The 21,933-nt window shown below is 43.2% G+C and overlaps 1 protein-coding gene across 1 annotated transcript in view; it reads left to right on the top strand.

Moving 5' to 3' along the window:
- The first annotated feature begins 730 nt into the window (after positions 1 to 730).
- Positions 731 to 21,933, top strand: part of EXT2 (exostosin glycosyltransferase 2) — a 176,288-nt gene continuing 155,085 nt past the window's right edge. Inside the window, exons 1-4 of the mRNA XM_017529398.2 lie at positions 731 to 1,030; positions 10,505 to 11,070; positions 12,326 to 12,415; positions 17,672 to 17,788. Of these exons, the coding sequence (XP_017384887.1) occupies positions 10,535 to 11,070; positions 12,326 to 12,415; positions 17,672 to 17,788 (743 nt within the window). The 5' untranslated portion in view covers positions 731 to 1,030; positions 10,505 to 10,534. The remainder of the gene's footprint in view (positions 1,031 to 10,504; positions 11,071 to 12,325; positions 12,416 to 17,671; positions 17,789 to 21,933) is intronic.

Here is a 21,933-nt window from a genome sequence, read left to right as displayed (position 1 = left end):
CCTCCTGCCTCTGCCTCCTGAGTGATTAGGACTAAAAGTAGGTGCTATGATGCCTGGCCAATTTTTTAGTTTTTGTAGAGACAGGGTCTTGCTCTGCTGCCCAGGCTGAACTCAAACTCTTGGGCTCAAGCGATCTTCTTGTTTAGGCCTCCCAAAATTCTGAGATTACAGGGGTGAGCCACCTTGCATGGCCATAAATGCTTCCATTTGTGCCTCGACAAATCCACCTAAAGCTGTTCATTCCTTCTTGCATTCTTTCCAGAAAAAAGTTATACACATGCCTGAGTATAAGCACCTACTTTATATATTTCTCCCTCTTGTTTTTGCATATGCATATTTTACCTAAAAGTGATCGTACTTGTAGCCTTCTGTTTATGTCTTGGAGATATTTTCCTACCCATATATATTGCACTCTCTCACATTATTCCAGTCCAATCAAATTCCATAATTTATTTCGATTGTATCTAGAATTTGGCTATGATTAGAAAGAATGCTGTCATTGAAATTTTTGACAAACATTGTTGAGAATATCCATAGAACAAACTATACGGAGAGCTTGTTGGAAGGAAGGGTACCAGCATTTTCCATTTAATGGATAGTACCAAATTGCCCTCCAGGAATGTTGTACGCTCACCAGCACTGATTATAATAAAACGTCTACATATTTGTTAGTTTTATAAGCGACGTGTGGTGTCTCCTTTGGGTTTGCGGATTCTTTGTGAATGAGGCTATTTCACTGCGGAGCTTGAGCTTCGCGCGCCTGCCTGGGAAAACACTGCAGCGGTGCTCTGACTCCTCCTGTCCAGCAGGGGGCGCGGCCCCGGCCGCTCCCGCATGCGCAGTGCGCTTGGTGTCAGACGCCCCGGAGCCCGGTCGCCTGCCCGGCGCTGGCTGCTGGCTCCCCTAGACTCGGCCGTGGCGGTGGCGGCTGGCGATTCGGCGCGATCAGACCCGGGCGGAGGTGCCCCGCGCCACGCGGCATGAGCCGGTGACCGAGCGCGGGGCCGAACGGGAGGCAGCCGTGGCTGAGGTAAGCGCGGCGCGTCAGGGCGGCGGCCAGGCGGGCGCTGGGGCGGGGGATCCGGCCTCCTGGGGCCGCGGCTGGGTCGGGACCGGGGCGGAGGGAGCGCGGCCGTGGGGTGGCTCGGTGGAGGCCCGTGGGCTGCGAGCGGTCACCCCCCACCCCGCTGGGGCTGTGACAATGACTACCCGCTTTTGGAGCGCTCCGATTTCCACGCCTGCTTCTCCTTGTCCCCCGGCCGCGGCCGCGCCTGCAGCATCTTGGTACCCACCTGTCCACGCCAACCTTCGCCTCCAGTCCGCTCCCTTCTTTCCTCCCGGGACCCGCCCTTTAACCTCCGCCCTCCGCCGTGACCTCTCCCTTCCTGCTGCCACCTTCCCGCCAGCCACAGGGATCTGATTCCTCCCATGGGGACGTCCTGCGCCTCAGGGAAGGGGCTAGGGGCATGTTAGGCCGGGGACTGGGTGGCCCGGGACTAGGTGGCTGGGGACTAAGTGGTCGGGGACTGGGTGGCCGAGGGCATGTTGGGCCAGGGACTAACTAGGTGGCTGAAGGCGTGTTAGACATCGGACTGGGTTGCTGGGGCGTGTGTGTGTGTGTGGGGGGGGCATGTTAGGCTGGGGACTGAGTGGCTGGTGGCATGTCAGGCTGGGGACTAGATTGCTGGTGGCATGTTAGGCCGGGGACTAGGTGTCCTTGTGGTGTGTCGGGCTGGGGTCAGGGGCATGTTACATAGCTTGGAGACTAGGTGGCCAGGAGCACACTGGTTCTGGCCTTCGCCTTGAAGCCCAGGGGTGTCTGGGGCTTTGTTACAGGCAGTGGGAACCAGCTCTAAACACACAATTTTGAGAATCAAAGAATTGCTTGGTGTTACTGACTGGGCAGTGCTAATCTAGAAAGGCTCTTGACTTATTTGTGTGAAGATGTGGTCTTGACATATGTCCATTTAAATTCTTCTTGTAAGTCAGGTAAGTGCTCTAAGCGCTTTAACTGGACTGAGTTTGTGACGTGCAGAACTCAAAGGCTGTTCACGGTAATCAAACAGACGATTCCGTTCCCATCATTCACTGTCCCCGACTTAAGCTTCCTGGTTGCATGTGAAGGTATGAATGGATAATTAACTCTGGGGCCAGACTGCCATGCTGTGAATCCTGGCTTTGGCATTTCTAGTTGTGTCATATTGGGCCAGGTACTTAAACTTCCTGTTGTGCTATCCCCATCTGTAAAATGAAGGTAACAATAGCTTGGCTTATACTGCTATTATGAATATTAAATAAGACTATTAAGTGCCTAAAACGGACCTGGCATGTAGTAAGTGCTCAGTAAGTTTTAGATAATAATTTAATGATGCACATTGTATTATAATTCTCACAATTAAAAGGTCATGGTTTTTAATTAAAAATAATTTTAGGGGCATTTAGCCATAACATAACTTTAATTATAAAGAATCCTATTGAGTAAGCAATGAATTGTGGTCTTTTTTTCGTTTTGCTTATATTTGGTTCCTCTGTTTTTAGGAATGGTTGGGTTAAGATCCAGTGTAACTGTGACCCGGGGAGTTCAGCTGTAAGGACCTTTCTAAAAAGGTTAAGAAGAGGCCAGGTGTGGTAGCGCACAGCTGTAATCTTAACACTATGGGAGGCTGAGGTAGGCGGATCACTTGAGGGCAGGAGCTCAAGATCAGCCTGGCCAACATGGTGAAACCCCATCTCTACGAAAAATACAAAAAAAAAAAAAAAAAAAAAAAAAAAAAAAAAAAAAAAAAAAAAAAAAAAAAAAAAAAAAGCTAGATATGGTGGCAGACACTTGTAATCCCAGCTACTTGGGAGGCTGAGGCAGGAGGATTGCTTGAACCCAGGAGGCAGAGGTTGCAGTGAGCTGAGATTGTTCCGCTGCACTCCAGCCTGGGTGTCGGAGTGAGACTCTGTCTCAAATAAATAAATAAATAAATAAAATGTAAAGGTTAAGACAAGAGACCGTGACTCAAAACATTGGACTAAGTGGATTGGCTATAACTTGAAGCACCAAGGAAAGGTTATTCAAGCAAATTTTAGGAATAAATAATTCCAGGAACAGAAAATGCATCTCATCCTCACAATAGATGGGGGTTAAAAGACTTTTCCAGTGACTCAGTGCTTGACAGCTAGCCAGATGATTCCAGTGTTTTGCAGGGGCAGGTTTGATGTGTTTCAAGGCGATAAAGTTTGTCAGGCTGAAATTCTTGTTTTGATCCAGGTTATGGTATTGTATGGAATAAACATTCATTAGTAGAAGATTCCTTTCAGTCTGCCGTCTTCCGGGGCTTTTAACTTCTTGGTGGCAGGGAGCAGTCTCATTGGACAGAAAGATTATGACTTCTCTTCTTGGATGATGGTTTGGAGATATTCCATCTCTTTGTGTTTCAGCATGTGAAAACTGTTGCTGGGAGGATGGGTTCTGTGTGTTACAGGGTACGTTTGGAGTGTCCTGAGTCAGAAGTGCTGTGACTTCAGTCTAGGCTGGCAGTTTTACAAAAGGGGTCCAGTGTAGCACAAGTTTATAAAGGCAGGGGTGGTGAGAGTAATGGTGCTCTTTGGATATATTTGTATATGATGGGTGGTAGGAGGGGAGGGTGTTTAGAGATGGGTACAGAAAGTTCAGTCTGTGGAAATATCTAGTCATTCCCCCTCCTCCTTTGGAAATTCCTTCTTATTTAGGAAAGATAATAATCAGAGGTCATCGCATATAATAACTCAAAACTTAGATGCTAAACTGTATGTACCTATGGAGCTGGGAAGGATAGAGACATTTGTTCATTCAACAAATGTTTATGTTTATATTAAATATGTTCTGTTTTCTCTTTTTTCCTTGGAGACAGGGTCTCCATTATCGCCTGGGCTTGAGGGCAGTGATGCAGTTGTGGCTCCCTGCAGCCTCAACGACCCGGGTTCAAGAAACCCTCCTACCTCAGCCTCCTGAGTAGCTGGGAGTATATTTGTGCACCACTACACTTGGCTAATTTTTTGTATTTTTTAGTAGAGACAGGGTCTCGCTATGTTGTCCAGGCTGGTCTCAAATTGTTAGACTCAAGTGATCCTTCTGCTTCAGCCTTCCAAAGTTCTGGGATTACAGGTGTGTGCCACTGTGCCTGGCTTAAATATATGTTCCAGATTTGGTATTAGGTGCTAGGAATACTAAGCAGAGATGAATAACTGATTACAGGAAAAATCACAACCAGTAGAAGAGACAGACTTATACATAGCCAATTCATAAAATGTGGCAAGTGCTAGAATGAAGTGTATAAAAGGTAATGTGGGTGCTCCCAGAGAAAATCCTCTCTAAAGCACTGCTTTAGATCCTCTCTCTCTAAAGCACTGCTTAGTAAGGGGCATTTCCCCTTTCATTTCTCATCCTTCCCCTCTCATTTCTTTTATTGTTTATTCCACCTCAAGTGCTTGCCATATCTCTCGGCTTTTATTCCTCAGCATTTGATACAGATGTGTGGGAGTTCACTTAGCTTATGTCGACACACTTCACAAGCGTGGAGGAGTTTACATGTCTGGGGGTGTCCCTCAGCTGTTGTGGGGTGGGCTTTGGTGGTTGAATGATGTGGCTTCCCATCCTCCAAAGGGACAGCTCTGAGGTATGTTCTCTGTGCTTCTCCAGAGAGATCCTAGAAGGACTGGGCGCTGTGGCCTGGCTCAGTCTGGTAACCAGCTCAGGTGTGCACCCTTCTGATTCCTCTCTTTACTTCCTCACTCTGGCTTTCTGGATTCACCTTCTGCAAGCTACTTGCACTCAAGTTGTTCTCTCTTTGTTTGGCAGAGCACAGACCAAGACAGTTGGTACTAGAAGTGGCTCTAGAAAGCAGGCTGTGAGATAGAATTGTGAAACTGGAATCACTCACCCTCAGTTGGTACCAAGGACCCCTTTGCTACTAGTATTAATTAAGTGAGGTGTTGGTAACCCGTGGTAGTTTCTAACATCACAGTTGTAGTAAGAATGTCACTGGCAGTGGGTCGGGATGGGACTCAGGTGGAAGAAAAGCATTGGCTAGTACGGTAGCTCTAGCACTTGAGCAGTGTATGGACAGTGGTAATGATAAGGATAATGCAGTTGACTGGCTCTTGTTACCTTCCTTAGAAGCCTTGAAGTAAGAGAATGCCACACCCAGATCAGCCAGATATCAACTCAAGGTACACTGTGAAAGACAGAAGGCTCTGTGGCCGCATCTCCTGCAGCTGGAGGTTAGGCTCTCTTGAAGGTCAGGCCCAGAATTTAATTATATTTGTGGCAGAACTGCAAAGGAAGCTGAATGCACAGCCTTGACAGGTTGCCTCTGCAAAGTCAGGGTGATGGTAGCAAGATGTGAGACCCTGGGACCTCGATGGAGGTATCTGGGTGGAGGCAATGAGAACTTTGAATTCCCAAATTTTCTTAGATCCCCTGTGCCAGTAGAGGTTTGCACCTCTCTGATGTAGAGGACAGCAGTCTCTCCTTGCTTGGACACTGTGCAGAGCTCTTACTTGAGGCAGATGCCTCACCGTATGATCCTTGTCCTCCTCAAGATCTGCCTTCCCCTCCCCTCAGATCTCAGCATTGCCTGAGCGGGAAAGGACAGTTTCTCAAGGAGGTACAGGACCTGGCTAATAGGGACCAAGAGAAACTAGGGAAACATGGTGGGGGTGGGGTGGGGAGAATCTTAGGGTGTTAGACCAAAGAAGGTGGTAGTGGTGGAATATAAAGCTGCAGAGGAGAGAACCTGTTGACAGGGAAGCGTTCTCTCATGATTCAGGATTTGGTGACCTAGCAAGACAGCTGGAGCCAGTCTTGTATGAGGCTGGGCAGGCTCCTCGAAGCTTGGACACAACAGTGACCCATACCAGTGGTTTGCAACCAGGGCTGATTTTGCCTCCCCAAGGGATATTTGGCAATGTCTGGATATATTTTTGTTGTTGCAGCTGGGGGTTGCTTCTGGCTTCTACTGAGTAGGGATGCTGCTCAACCACCTCTAATGTATGGAAGAGCTCCCCACAAAAAAGAGTTATCTGGCCTAAAACGTCATGGTGCTAATGAAAGTCAAGATACTTCGGACTGCAGTAAATGAGGTGGAGGCATCAGAACTATCTTGGCCGAGTATTGAGGAAGGAATCACCTGCACCTCCTGCCTACGCTCCTGGGAGGGCCTGTTCCTTTCACTCTGCTAATATGGAATGCCCAGTGAGGGGACCTGCATTTTTGAGCTCAGTGTTGGCCGTTCTCTGTAGGACAAGATCGACCTTAGAAGATGTTACTATGGAACTGGGTTCCCAAGTATCAATGAGGATGATAGGATTCTGAAGTAGCAGAGGCCAGATGGTGGCAGTTAACCATCAGAGACAAAGTGCCCAGAATCAGCAGGAAGGCTGGACTCACAGCTGGGGAATCTTGTCCCACTATGGTGTGAATAAAGCATGGTGTTTCTAAGATGGCAGCTGGCCATGGTGCTGCTTGACCTGTATAATCAGTAAAACAGAAAAAATTAAGAGCTGGCAAGTAGAAGATTGATGTCAGCTGCTACAATGGAAAACTCACTATCTCTTACCTCATTTTCAGATATGAGCCACTTCTTGGACTCATATCCCATGAATTTCAATTCAATTTCAAGGAGAGGCTGGATCTCTTTCGGGAAAGATCTTGCAACATTCCTGCACGTATAGATGGACATTCTCCCATCCTTCCTCAAGGGAACTGCAGATCTTTATCAGACTAGCTGTTCAGCAAAGAAAATATAATGTGTAGAACTTTATAGGGCTGTTGGGTATAGGGTCCGAGCTGATACCAGTACCAGGCAACCCTCAATCAATAGTGGCTAGGTGTTGCAGATAAATGTTCTAGCCTCCCATCCTGCTTAGGGATCAGCTGTAGTCTAAATGAGCTTTCAGAGGGCCCCTGGTAGCCTTAGGAGCCCCTGTGGCACACTGCAGTAACCAGCCGAAGAACACACTCTTTATTGGCTTTGCCCTGTGGCATGTCTCCTTGCTCCCTCACTGTGGCTTTCTGAGATCACCTCCCAAGTAAGTAGACTATTTGCACTCCTATCTTTGTCTCTGTCTTTTTTGGAGGGAGGGGGTGGTGGGTGTGAGGTGACTCAAACTATGATAGCAAGTAAAATGTGATGTTTAAGACTCTAACACAGTGAGTGTCAGCTCCCTCTTCCTTCCAGAGCTTCTGCTGAGGCCACTTGGGACTCTGGAGTCAGTTCCTGTGGTTCCATGTCTCCTCCAACAATTCTTAGTGGTGTTTGACCCTTACATTTGCCTATGCTGTTGGGTATGAATCTCGTTGTGGTTTTACTTTCCGTGACCTTTAATGAGACTAAACATCTTTTTATATGTTTAAGTGCTCTTTTTTCCTTTTCTGTGAAATTCCTGTTTAAGTGTGTTTTCTCTGGTTTTCTGTTTTGTTTTCTTTTTGTTTGTTTTGTTTTCTTATTGCTTCATACAGTTGTTTATTCAGGTTGCAAATCCTTATTGGTTATATGAGCTGCAAATATATTCTTCAGGCTTACAGCTTGCCTTTTTCCTTCCTTATTGTGTTTTTGATGGAAAATCCTTAATGGTTGGTGCTTTTCGTATTTTGTTTTGGAAATCATTCTCTGCCAGATGTCACTGATATTCTCTGTTGTGTTCTAAATATTTTATACTTTTTCCTTTTATGTTTAGTTTTAAGATCTACCTTGAATAGATTTTTCTCCCCTTTGGCTGCTTTTAATATTCTTCTTTAACTTTCTTTTTAGCAGTTTGGGTTTGATACATCTAGGTAGCATTTTCTTTGTATATATATTCTGCTCAGTTTAGCATCTTGAGATGGTGAATTGGTATCTTTTAACATTTTTGAAAAAACTTAACAGAACATAGTTGGATTATCATATCTGCTTCTACATTCAGTCTGTTGCAGTGTCAAAAGTCATGTAGCCTCTGGAAAATGGAAGTGAAAAAAGCAAATGTCACTATTAAACTAGTATAACCCTTTGAAAGGGCCTGGGGTGCCTGAAGCATACTTTAAGCACCACTGTTCTAAGGTTTTGGTATGAAGCCTATGCTAGCCTCCTAAAAGGAGCTTTGGAATATTTCCTCTTTTTTTCTGAACTCTGGAATAATTTATGGAAAATTGGAATTATCATTTCTTGAATATTTGGTAGAACTTGGAAAAATTTTTGGGCCTGGAATTTTCTTTATAGGGAGATTTTTAAACTTTGGTTTGGTTTCTTTAATGTTATAGAACTACTCAGAGTTGCTGTTTCTCCTTGAGATGCTTTTGATAAGTATATTTTAAAATAATTTTTTCCACGCTGAGTTTTCAAATTTATTGGCATAAATTCATTGATATCGTCTTATCTTTTAAATATATGCAGCATTTAGAGTTGTGTTCCCTTTTTCAGGTATTTATTTGCACCTTTTTTTCCTTGAATTCTTGATTAATCTTACCAGAATTTTATTAGTCTGTTTTTATAAAAACAACTTTTAGCCTTATTGACCATTTCTAGTTTTCTTTTTGAATTAATTTCTGTGTTTTATTTATTATTTTCTTGTTATCTTTGGTTTCATTTTGTTGTGATATGTCTTTTTTATAGTTAATCTGCAACTCATAAAAATTTGTAAAGCTCATGTGTGAATACAATTTTTGTTCCCCTAACCTCAGTTTTGTTATATATGGAAACAATATTTTTTAAACTATGAAGGATCCATTATTGGATAGTATAATTGATCTAGTAGGTTATGGCTAGAATTTTTTAAAAAGCCATAGAATAACAGAATAGAAAAATGGAGGGTTCATTGCATGTTCTGTGGCTAATACTGTATACCCACAGTACCCAGCTGAAATGTCGTCTTGTGAAACTTTATTTCAAGAGTGCAAAGGCAAACGCTATAGGGCCTCTCAGGTCCTGTGCTCAGAAATCCCAGAACCTCACTTCAGCCACCTTTTCTTGGTCAAAGCAAATCGTAAAGCTAGCCTAGATTCATGGGGAGGGGACATAGATTCTACATTTTGTTTGGAGAAGTGCCATGCAAATTCAGGGGTGGAAAGAATTGTTGGTGTTTGTCTTTGTGAATGAATCTACCACATTGGCCCTTTTCCTCCCTGTCTCCCTTCTCTCTCTCTCTCCCTCTTTCTCTTCCTCTCTCCATCTCTCCTGCCCCATTCCTTTCTTTATTTCTTCCATTCATCTAAATGCAACCATCACCTTCATTACAAATCATCACTATGTATTTTATTTAAAGATGAAAGATTAATTTTTTCTCATTGATACTCTTGTACTTTATCGATATTTTCCTAGTGCTGTTTTTACATTCTTTTTTTATAGTTTTGTGTTCTCTCCCTCATTAGAGTAGGGTCTTTGCTTTCATCTTTGTTTCCTTCACAGTACATGATGGGAGCTCAGTAATGGTTTGAATGAATAAGTGAATGAAAACAGATTTTTTTTTTGACATGGAGTCTCACTGTGTCACCCGGGCTGGAGTGCAGTGGCACGATCTCAGCTTACTGCAACCTCCACCTCCTGGGTTCAAGCACTTGTCCTGCCTCAGCCTCCCGAGTAGCTGGGATTACAGGTGCATGCCACCACACCTGGCTGATTTTTGTATTTTTTGTAGAGATGGGGTTTTGCCATGCTGGCTAGGCTGGTCTCAAACTCCTGACCTCAGGTGATCCACCCTCCTCGGCCTCCCAAGGTGCTGGAATTATAGGCACGAGCCACCGTGCCCAGCCAAAAACAGATTTTAGAATTATGAAGCATCAGTTTGTCCAGTTAATCATTATTCTATGTTAAGCAAGTGTTTTGAAATAAAACAAAATAACTGTCTTTAGTGATTCCACTTTTGATTTCTCTGCGTTGGTCAGAGCCCTCCTTCCCAGAGTCCCACATTTGCCAGCTTCTGCTTTAAGTGAATGTATATTGATAGGGTATACTTATATTTTATATTACGTATTGATATTTATATTAAATATATGAAGTATTAAATAAATTATGTACTATATATATTAATATATTCAGATATATATTTCTATATGTTTATAAGAAGTGTCCAAAATCCCTTTTTGTTATTTCACCACACCACTTAAGGGAAAGAAACAGGTACATTAAAAGTTGAGGCTGGGTGCAGTGGCTTATGCTGGTAACCCCGGCATGTTAGTAGGCGGAGGCAGGCCGATGACTTGAGCGCAGGAGTTCAAGACCACACTGGGCAACATGGTGAGACCCCTTCTCTACTAAAAATACAAAAAATTAGCTGGGCCTGGTGATCGCAGCTACTCGAGAGGCTAAAATGGGAGGATCGCTTGAGCCTGGGGTGGGTGGGTGGAGGTTGCAGTGAGCTGAGGTTGCACCACTGCATTCCACCCTGAGTGACAGAGTGAGACCCTGCCTCAAAAAAAAAAAAAAAAGAAAGTTGAATAGTGTTTTCAAGTGTCATTTGCCATCCTAAATATTTGATTTTTCTTACTTCTCTCCCTGGTGACCAGGAGTGTGAGGAAGAGGCTGTCTGTGTCATTATGTGTGCGTCGGTCAAGTATAACATCCGGGGTCCTGCCCTCATCCCAAGAATGAAGACCAAGCACCGAATCTACTACATCACCCTCTTCTCCATTGTCCTCCTGGGCCTCATTGCCACCGGCATGTTTCAGTTCTGGCCCCATTCTATCGAGTCCTCCAATGACTGGAATGTAGAGAAGCGCAGCGTCCGTGATGTGCCGGTGGTCAGGCTGCCGGCCGACAGTCCCATCCCAGAGCGGGGGGATCTCAGTTGCAGAATGCACACGTGCTTTGATGTCTACCGCTGTGGCTTCAACCCAAAGAACAAAATCAAGGTGTATATCTATGCTCTGAAAAAGTACGTGGATGACTTCGGCGTCCCTGTCAGCAACACCATCTCCCGGGAGTATAATGAACTGCTCACAGCCATCTCTGACAGTGACTACTACACTGATGACATCAGCCGGGCCTGCCTGTTTGTGCCCTCCATCGATGTGCTTAACCAGAACACACTCCGCATCAAGGAGACAGCGCAAGCCTTGGCCCAGCTCTCTAGGTATCTCACACTGCTACAGCCCAGTGCCCAAGAGATTCTCGAATGGCCCTCGGGAAACTAAAGGGAAGGGAAGGACGGGAATGCTTCTGCTCTTGAGTCGGCTTTCCCAATGCTGTCTTCTTGCAGGACACGGTGTGTTTGAGGGACTGACTTGCAGCGTGAGGCCTATGGCAGCATCTGCCTGTGTGCCCGTGAAGAGTAGTCTGCTGTCACCGGCACTACCGCTGTGTGTTCCCAGCCTCTTAGAGTTTCCAAACTAAGGGTGGCTCTTCTTCCTGTGTTCTTCCTTTTAAATCTAAATATGCTCCCCACTCCTCTTAGCACTTACATAATACACATTCACTGTAAGAAGTCTGAAAATACAGGAAGCAAAAAGAAGAATCTAAGATTCATTCTGAAGTCCTGTCTCTAAGATAGAAACATTATTAATATTGTGATGTTATTAAAAATATACATACACGTGTATAGGTATATAAAGTTTTGTCCCAAATGGGATCACAGTACATGCTCGTTTGCTTTTTTCCCTTAATATGTCACGAATATATTTCCAAATTACGACATGATTTTATGTTCTTTTACTATATAACTTTAAGGGTTGCATAGTATTCCATTTTGCAGATGTTCTACCATATATTTGGCCAGGCTTCTCTAATTTATTTTTTGTTTCTTTCTTTTTTTTTTTTTGAGATGGAGTTTTGCTCTTGTTGCCCAGGCTGGAGTGTAATAGTGTGATCTCGGCTCACTGCAACCTCCGCCTCCTGGGTTCAAGTGAGTCTCCTGCCTCAGCCTCCCGAGTAGCTGGGATTACGGGATGCACTACCATGCCCGGCTAATTTTGTGTTTTTCATAGAGACAGGGTTCCTCCATGTTGGTCAGGCTGATCTGGAACTCCCAGCCTCAGGTGATCTGCCCCCCTTGGCCTACCAAAGTGCTGGGATTACAGGCATGAGTCACCATGCCCAACCTATTTTTTGTTTCTTTAACCAAATGGTTAACATTTGTGTAGTTTTCAACTTTTCATTATTAGAAGCAGTTCTGTATGGGACAAGCTTGAAGTACATGTCTGTCTGTTTTTTCTATCATGGAGCCAGACTTGTGTCTGATGTACTGTTGGGATTTCTAGGAGTTTACTTTGCATACCTGAGAAGCGGTCCTATCTGGGCGTGGGGGTCCTTGCTGCTCATTATCCAGTAACTGACTCTTGTTTCTTCATAGTTGACACGTGAATTCTCCTACATTTTAAATTTCTTGACAGGTGGGATCGAGGTACAAATCACCTATTGTTCAACATGTTGCCTGGAGGTCCTCCAGATTATAACACAGCCCTGGATGTCCCCAGAGACAGGTAGGAGGCATATTTGGGGCTGTCATTGTAATGGGTTTCTGAGGATTAAGTAAATGCAAGATCCTTTTGTTCATGTGAAATTATATTCCTAAATCTACTGCATACTTTGTAATCAGAATTGTGTATTAAACTAGAAAATTATCCTAGATATTTTCCTCATGAAGATTTAGAAGTGCTTAATCTTTTGTGGAAAACCAGTTAGGGCTTATGTCCTGGCATAGCCTCTAAAACTGTTTTCCTGCTCTGGGTTGTACACTTCTGCGTGTAACACATCCAGCCCCTGAAGGTGTGACTGGCTTGTGCTAGTTCTCTCTGAATTCGGGAGCGTTTGCCACAAGTAGATGCATAGCTTATTGAGAAAAAGCAGCGTCGATACGTGAAAGTGGTACCGAAAGCCTGAGATATAGAGGGCAGTGGGGCATACTGATTCTCATTTACCTTCTGTTGTTTCCGTCAGTAGGGTTCTTTCTGTCTGTCCCTCCCTCCCTGCCTGCCTGCCTGCCTTCTTTAGTTGCCCCCTTACCTTTCCTTCCTTCTAGAAAAACCTTCCAAATAGGCAGATGTGGTGTGGAGTGGCCATGACTTCATGAGAGTGACTTTGAGTTCACTCACTGTATTCATCTGCCCTTTCATCCACGGACTGAAACGTTTTGGTGTGAGCTTTCTTGGAAAGCTCTGGCATGAGGTGCTACTTAAGGGACCTCCCTTAGTGCTTGGTTCAAGGATTTGAGGAAAGCAGAAAGTTGGGGCCCAGTATAAAGGTCCTGGGCAATACTCAAGGGGCAGGATTGTTAAGAGTTCACCTAAACTTGTTTATCACCAGTCTTATTACAGTTGGTGTGTAACTCATTAAAATCATTGTTATTGAAAAGGTAACAGCCTGACGTATTAGCCTGAGAACAGCCTGAGGCTAGTTCTCAACTTGTTAGAGGCTAACATTATCATTTATGAAAATCAACACTTAGACTCCTTTTCCCCAGAAGATTAAATCTAAGCCTTCTTTGCTTTAAGTGATTATCTAAAGTCAGTTTTGAATTTCTGTCTGGAAATACAATTGTAACTAGAAGAGACAAACACCCCAGGATCACCCCTCAACGTTGGTGTAGAGACCATTTTGGACGATAGAGGGCAGTCCGGGTGCACAAATGCTGTAGAAAGCGGTTGAACACAGGGCAATCCCGTTATTTGGCTGTCAGCCCCAGAGAAGGTGTACTTGTTCCTGAGTGGGCTACTGTTTTGTGGATTTGGTTGTTCTGGGGAAGTGAAATACTTTGGAGAACAGAGAAGGGAAGGAAAAGAGCTGTTAGGAATGTAGAGCCTCCACCTCCTGTTCTGGATTTCTTTTCAGAGGGCTTCTTTCTGTTTGGGGCATTTCACTTTTTGCTGACATTTTGGTATATGCATTCGCATGGGAGTTGGATTTTATTTTTATCAAGTGCACATGTTAAATGCAGTTTTATTCCTCTGCAGGAAGGTGTCAAGTAGACAGGAGAAAGTGTAAATACTTGCTAGTGTTTAGGTGTTAGGATCGGGAAGGTTAAATCGTTTTCCCTGTGCTTGTATTTTTGTAAGGGATTATAGCCAATCCTATAGCAGGTAATGAATCACCATCTAGTCCTTCTTTGTCTTTGGTTGTGGGAAATTTCATTTTGAAACTTAGGTGGCCTTCTGGTTGTGGTAAGGAATAGTAGATTTGTTTGTTAATTTTTCTTATCCTTCTTCCTTGTTCCTGGATTCAAAGGAGGCAAGAACTGGGAATTCAGAGTGATTTTTACAGGAGCTGTATGTCAGATTGTTTGGAAATTGGAAAACAGATGGGCTAGATTAGACTGCTTTAAGATCTCCTAAAGTTCAAAGTCATAGGTGTAATTACTTAAAAATTATTTTACTCAAGGAAATACAATACAAGGACCTGGACTGAAGGGGAATGTCTGATCAGTGAATATGGTTTTTTATGCTCCTTAAATGTTTTTATTTCTCTTTCAGTTAAAAAAAATCCATATACATGATACATATACACTTTGTACAAGGGTTGAATAGCATGCAAGTGTGTAAGTAAAATGTAAAAATCTACTTTGATTCTCCTCTGTTTTCACTCCCTTACTGAAAGATACTTATTGTTTTTTTTTTTTGAGACGGAGTTTCGCTCTTGTTACCCAGGCTGGAGTGCAATGGCGCGATCTCGGCTCACCGCAACCTCCGCCTCCTGGGTTCAGGCAATTCTCCTGCCTCAACCTCCTGAGTAGCTGGGATTACAGGCACATGCCACCATGCCCAGCTAATTTTTTGTAGTTTTAGTAGAGACGGGGTTTCACCATGTTGACCAGGATGGTCTCGATCTCTTGACCTCGTGATCCACCCGCCTCGGCCTCCCAAAGTGCTGGGATTACAGGCTTGAGCCACCGCGCCCGGCCGATACTTATTGTTAAAATATGATATATCTTCTAGTTTTTTTTCCTATGGATTTAGACATAAGCACACCTACAAACCAATCTTATTTTAACTTAAATGGGACATATTTAATGGCTTATACATGTTTAATGACTTAACTGATGTTAGTGTTCTCAGATCTGTTCTGTAATATCCTTACTACCTTAGATTTTTATTATCCTTTTTTGCAAATCTCTCTCACACATATCTACTTTTCTGTGGGCATGTATTTATTTGCTTAAACTCGTTATGGAAAATTTCACACTGTATAAAGAAGAAAGACTAGTACAGTGAGCCCCACATATCCTCTGTCCAGCTTCGGTAATCATTAGCTTGCAGCCCGTCTTGTTTCATCCTTGCTCTCATCCACCTCCGCCTCCGCTAGATTGTTTAGAAACAAATCCCAGACATTAGATCATGACATCTGTAAATATTTTTGTGTGAATCTCTCCATGATACAGCCTTTTAAAAAAGTGTACCTAACTATAATACAATTATCATACCTAAGAAAATTAACAGTAATTTTTCAATATCACCACATAGTCACTACATATCCAGCCTTTGCTCATATTTCCCTGTCTCACAAATATTGTTTTACAGTTTGTTTGAGTCAGTGAACAAATAGGATGACCGATAGAATCAATCAGCTTATTTGGGTTTTGTTTTATGCAAAGCCCGAAGCTTTATATTTGAAGTATTTGCAGGCCTTATTCCCTGCATAGTTTAAAGGAAAGCAAAAGATAAACTTGCAGCCTTACTGTGTTTAGGCACTGTGAATACTTACATAGCAGGAGGACAGCTGTGAGAAAAGATGCAGAACACTGGATCAGGGAAGGTGGAGAGGACGAGGCCGTCGGGAGGAAGGCTCAGTGTCAAAGGAGGCGTCCTAGAATCAGGCAGCCCTGTGAAGCGCTCAAAATGCTGGAAAACACCTCCAGTGATATAATATTTGGCCTGAGCGGAGTCATATCATCATATTAATACTTCTTTAGCTGCAGGTTTTCTCTTCAGTCTCTTGCAGCTTTGGAACTGATCTCTGATTTTGGGATACATAATGAGAAAACAGAATGTGCTGTTGAGAAATTCACTTTTCAGTCAATGTAAAACATGTGTTCTGTAAAGCAAGGGATTCTTAAGAGTATTTTCTCCATTAGAATGTAATGGAGACCTTGGCAGAAGAAGATACAGTGCCTGAAAGTTAAAGTCTTGTCAGTAGCAGGGCTGGCATGAGACCAGTTTGACTAATTGCAGTGGTGGCTCTTTTTGAAATGACAAAGGGAGATTGCACGTGTATGATCTTCAGTGTAAGGCATGCTTCCGATTGCTGCTTTCCTACCGCCAGTGCTGAATGTGCACTGTAACCCCACTGAGACAGAATAACAAGTTTGGGGCCCCAGGGACAGAATTATAGTAAAGGTTGATGTGATAGACACCTGCTTCCTTTCTTTCCACATACACAACCCCTTCTCCTCTGGGACTGTGAGTTTAACAGCCTAATCGCCCATGACCCTGGCTTACCTGGACTGCCTGGTGGCTGAATATTGCATCCATGTCTGCTTCTCTGCACATAGGCCATGGGGCCCATAGAGTCTGCTTGCCATTATGGTCATGGAACCCGCCCAAATTCATGTTGGTTGGATTCAGTGCTGCATGCTAATCAGGAAAAATAAGACCGTATGTTGGTACCAAGGATAGTCATTACATTTTACAGAGTAGACTGGCAGCTGGAGAAGTTTTTAGCCTGCACATTACCTCACTCACCAGTTCTTGGTTTCATAAAGCTTAAACAAACAGAGTGGGATTTCCAGGGGTGGTTTGAAAATCTTTGAACCTAAACTGTTCATGTTAGAAGGGAATGGAGGTTGTCATCAGGGCAGGGAGGGGATTGGTAGCAATCAATATTGCAAAAAATGTGGTTTCTCCGTTCAGACATCTTGGCTCAGACTTTGCAGTGTGTGCAACTGGCAAAGCTCTGCCCTAGAAAGTGATTTTGATGAGTTTGGGGTCCTGGGACAGAATCACAGTAAAAGTTGGTGTGATACACACCTGCTTCCTTTCTCTGATGAAGTGTCATTGTACTACTTGCTGGATGCAGTTAAAACAATGTGGTCACTGTTTGCTAATTAAGGAGAGTAAAGGCTGGTATAAGCAAACTGCAAGAGAAGCACTGAGGGTTTAATTCTAGCTTCTGCTTCCTGTAGAGGGAATTGGGTTAGTAAGACTGAGTAGCTGGAAGGGACAGTGAGAGCTGGTGGAGGCTACATGATTGACACATAGCTCTGGGATGACGGTGGAAAGAACCACTTGGGGCAGGGATTGGAGAGAGGCTGAGGTATAAGCGATGTGAGATATGATACTTTCTGGCCACCACTGCGCACCAGGCCCGTTGTCTTCTGAGATTCCAGTCAGTAGTTGGTAAGTGACTGCCCCAGCCAGTCTTCCCCTGCAGAACTGTTATTGCTGTTATTGTAAACGCGTTGAATTATAAAGCATGACGAGGGAGAGGTGGATGGGATATGAAAGAGGTGGCAGGGAGGCTGTCCATAAGGTGTCCTCTGTCTGGGCTGTGACATGTTTTAAAAACTGGCAAGTAAGGAAAGGCTATTTAGCACCCTGGGAGAAGGCTGGTGATTCAAGGAAAGAATGCAGCTGATGGTCAGGAGATGTGTGTGTAAGGCATTTAACACCGTGTCTTTATAGAAAAATGACTCAGTAAACATTAGCTGGTTTTGATAATAAAGACTCAGTAATTCCTATTCCTCTCCACAGTGCATGTCAGAATAAGTTGTTTCTTTCTCATCATTTAACAACGTCCTTTGCTCTCAGGGCCTTGTTGGCTGGTGGCGGCTTTTCTACGTGGACTTACCGGCAAGGCTACGATGTCAGCATTCCTGTCTATAGTCCACTGTCGGCTGAGGTGGATCTTCCAGAGAAAGGACCAGGGTAAGGTACATTCAGCCCAGCCAGGTGTGCCTTTACTGAATCTGAGATGCTGATGAGATTTAGCGGGGGTGAGTATCACAGCAACCAAAGCGTCAGTTACAGGCCAGAGTCCTTGAGGCACCCATTTTCCCACCTCCACGCCAGTCTTATTCATCCTGCAGTTTTCTCTCTCTCTGTAAACTCACAGTACTGACTACCAAGTTTTCTAAATCGGAAATCTGTGTGGTGTCCTTAACTCCTTTCTCTCCTTTGTTTCCCATAGGAAGTCCTATTGATTCTATATCCTAAATACTTCCTAGGTCTGTCTGCTCCCTGACTCCTCCACCCCTACCCTAGGCTAGGTTCCTGCCCTCTCTCCATTGGCTTGCTGAAACAGCTTCCTATTTGGTTTCCCTGCCTGTGGTCTTGCTACCCTCAAGTCTGATCCCTGGCTTCACATTGCCCTTAGGGTAAGATTCACATTGGGCCTTAGCCCACAGTCCCTAAAACATCTTTCAAGGCTCTCTATCATCTAACCATTATTCCATGTCTAGCTTTGTGTCTGAGAACTTTTTGCTTCTTTCAGTTCCTAGAACAAGTTGTGCCCTGTCAGTTTTTCTGGGCATCAGATACACTCTCCACCGTCTGCAGATTTTGTTCCTCATCTTCATCAGTAACATCCTACTTGTGCAAAATCTGAGAGAGCACAGCTTGTTCTAGGAACTGAAAGAAGCAAAAAGTTCTCAGACACAAAGCTAGAGATGGAGATAGTGGTCAGATGACAGACAGCCTTGTTAGGTTTCAGCTTGAAACCACCTACTGGGGCGGGGTGGAAGGGGTACTTTCGTGGCTTCTGCACCGGCTCCTCTGCTTTATGCTCCGACAGCAGCCTGCACGTCTCCCAGGGTAAAACACATGGTGCCCATTGTGATGACTTGCTCAAAGCCTGTCTTGTTTGGATTTTGGATTTTGTAAGCACAGTGAAGCTGATGTTAGGTTTTTGTTTTTGCTTTTTGTTTTGTTTTGTTGTTTTAAATGATGGGGTCTTGCTGTTACCCAGGCTAGATTCAAACTCTTAGGCTCAAGCGATCCTCCTGCCTCAGTCTCCCAAGTAGCAGGACTGTAAGCCCATGCCACTGCATCCAGGTGTTTTTTTAAACTACCATCTCTTCAGTGTCTGGCATTTCTTGGCTCATATTTTAATAAGTGAGGGAGTAAATGAAAAGGGCTGTCAGCATGGATGTGGAGCATAGACGTAACCTTTTTTTCCTGTAGTCTGTGTAAAAATGGTGCCATTTCCTGGTGAGAATCTCAATTAGCTTTAAACAAACATAAAAGCATCATTTACTTATGTGGAAGAGCTCAGAAGCAGAGGTGACCAATTTATAAATTGTAACACTAAAAATGTCATATTTGTTTTCAGAAATGGGTCTCATGGAAATAGTTTCCTTGGAGAACATTAGAAGCATTCTTTAAGTATCTCAGACTTCCCCGTAGAAACCTTGTGGACTCTGAGAAGTAAGAGAACTTTTCTCAGGAGAAGACATCTCTCTCCTGTGTGTGTTCTATCCTGTGGCCTGGATATCCTGTGGACCAAATTTTGGAACTTACATTAGCCATTCGTTTAGCAAATTTTGTTCTGTAGACGATGTGTAGAGCCCAGCTGAGCTTGAGACATTTTTGCCTCTACCCTTAGGCAAGTGCAAAGCAAGACCGAGGGGTTATGGCCTCGCTGTTTAGGCCATCTTCCTGGATTTTTCTCCCTTAGTGGACTCCCAGAGTTGACTTATTTTATTTTAAAAATTGAGATTAATTTATATACCATATTATTTACTCTTTTAATGTGTACAATTTAGTGGTTTTTAGTATATTCACAAAATTATGCAACTATCATCAGCACTGCTACCTAGTTCTAGAGCTTTTCATCACTCCACAAATAAACCTAATATCCAATAGCAGTCAGTCCTTACCTCTGTTGCCAGCAAGAATCTTTAATCTGCTTTTTGTCTCTATAAATTTGCCTATTTTGGCCATTTCCTATGAATATACTATAACTGGTCTTTTGTACCTGTTTCGTTCACTTAGCACAATGTTTCCAAGTTTTATTCATGTTGTAGCGTGGAGTCAGTACTTCATTTCTTTTTTGGCTGAATATTTCATTATATGAATATACCACATTTTGTTCATCTCTTTATCAGTTGATGGAAATTTGGATTATTTCCACCTTTTAGCTCTTACGAGTAATGCTGCTATGAATATTCGTATTCAAGTTTTTGTGTAAAACTAGTTTCAGTTCTCTTGACCTAGAAGCAGAACTGCTGGATCATATGGTAGCTCTGTGTTTCACTTTTTGAGGAGCTGCCAAACTGTTTTCCAAAGGGGCTGCACCATTTTACATTCCCACCAGCCATGTATGAGGGTTTTAGTGTCCCCATATCCTCACTGGCCCTTGTTATTGCCTGTGTTTTTTATTCCAGGCTTTCTAGTGGATGTGAAGTTGCATCTCATTGTGGTTTTGGTTTGCATTTCCCCAATGACTAATAATTTTGAGTATCTTTTCATGTGCTTATTGGCCATTTATATAACTTCTTTGGAGAAGTGTCTATTCAGATCATTTGCCCATTTTAAAATTGAATTTTTTTAATTGTAAATCTATAAGAATTATTTATCTATTCCAGATGTTATACCCTCATCAGATATATGATTTACAAATACTTTCTCCCATTCTATATATTGCTTTTCACTTTCATTTTTTTTGAGATGGACTTTTGCTCTTGTTGCCCAGGCTGAAAGTGCAATGGCATGATCTTGGCTCACTGCAACCTCCGTCTCCTGGGTTCAAGTGATTCTCCTGCCTCAGCCTCCTGAGTAGCTAGGATTACAGGCATTTGCCACCATGCCCGGCTAATTTTGTACTTTTAGCAGAGATGGGGTTTCTCCATGTTAGTCAGGCTGGTCTCGAACTCCCAACTTCAGGTGATCCATCCGCTTTGGCTTCCCAAAGTGCTGGGATTACAGGTGTGAGCCACTGCGCCTGGCCTCACTTTCTTGATAGTATCCTTTGATGCACAAAAGTTCCTCATTTTGATGAAGTCAATTGATCTGTTTTTCCTTTGGTGATTTGTAGTTTTGGTGTCATTTTAAAGAAACCATTGCTTAATCTAAGGCCATGAAGATTTACCCTTACATTTTCTTCTGAGAATTTTGCAGTTTTTGCTCTTACATTTAGGTTTGTGGTTCATTTTGAGTTAATTTTTGTATGTGGTATAAGGTGGGGGTCCACAAGCAATTCTTTTGCTTGTGTATGTCTAGTTGCCCCAGCAGCACTTGTTGAAAACTAGTCTTCTTCCATTGAATGGTCTTGGTACCTTTGATAAAAGTCAACTGGCCATATAGATACATGGATTTATCTTTGGATTCTCAATTCTAATCTGTTGGTCTATATGTCTGTTATTACGCCAGTACCACATTGTCTTGGTTATTGTAGCTTTGTATTAAGTTTTGAAATAAATGTGAGTTCTCCAACTTTGTTCTTCTTTTTTCTTTTCTTTTTTTTTTTTTAAGAGACAAGGTCTCGGTCTGTCACCCTGGAGTGCTGGATCAAATTGGTGGGATCATAGCTCACTGCAGCCTTGAACCCCTGGGCTTAGGCAATCCTCCTGCCACAGCTTCCCAAGTAGCTAGGACTACAGGCACATGCCACCATGCCTGGCTAATTTTTTGTAGAGATGGGGTCTTGTGATATTGCTCAGGCTGTGTTCTTTTTCAGAGTTTTTCTGACTATTCAAGGTCCCTTGCATTTTAATTATTTTTGTTATAAGTAAATATAAATAAAAACCAATCTAAACTCTTTGTGCTTATACAACTACAAAACTGAAACAAATTTACAAATTAAATACAAGCACATCTACAAAACTAGTAACATTCAGATTGACGTAATTTAGTATGATAGCTGATGCTGTTTCTTTGAAATGGGATTACATCTTTAAGGTGAATATGGAGTTAATTACAGGTTTCTTGGGTTTGATGCGCCTATGCTGTTGTATGTTGGGTGATAATGTAGTTTTTTTTTTTTAAACCATGTTTTCTTTTTGAACCATTAGAAGTTTCCCTTTTTGTAGCATATTGTGACATCATTTATCCTCATATGGTGCGGATGCCTGATT

The sequence above is a fragment of the Cebus imitator genome, unplaced genomic scaffold (assembly GCF_001604975.1).
Source record: "Cebus imitator isolate Cc_AM_T3 unplaced genomic scaffold, Cebus_imitator-1.0 Scaffold58, whole genome shotgun sequence".
Taxonomy (NCBI): domain Eukaryota; kingdom Metazoa; phylum Chordata; class Mammalia; order Primates; family Cebidae; genus Cebus; species Cebus imitator.
Note: the sequence above shows the minus strand (reverse complement) of the source record. Positions and strands in the feature narration are given on the sequence as shown.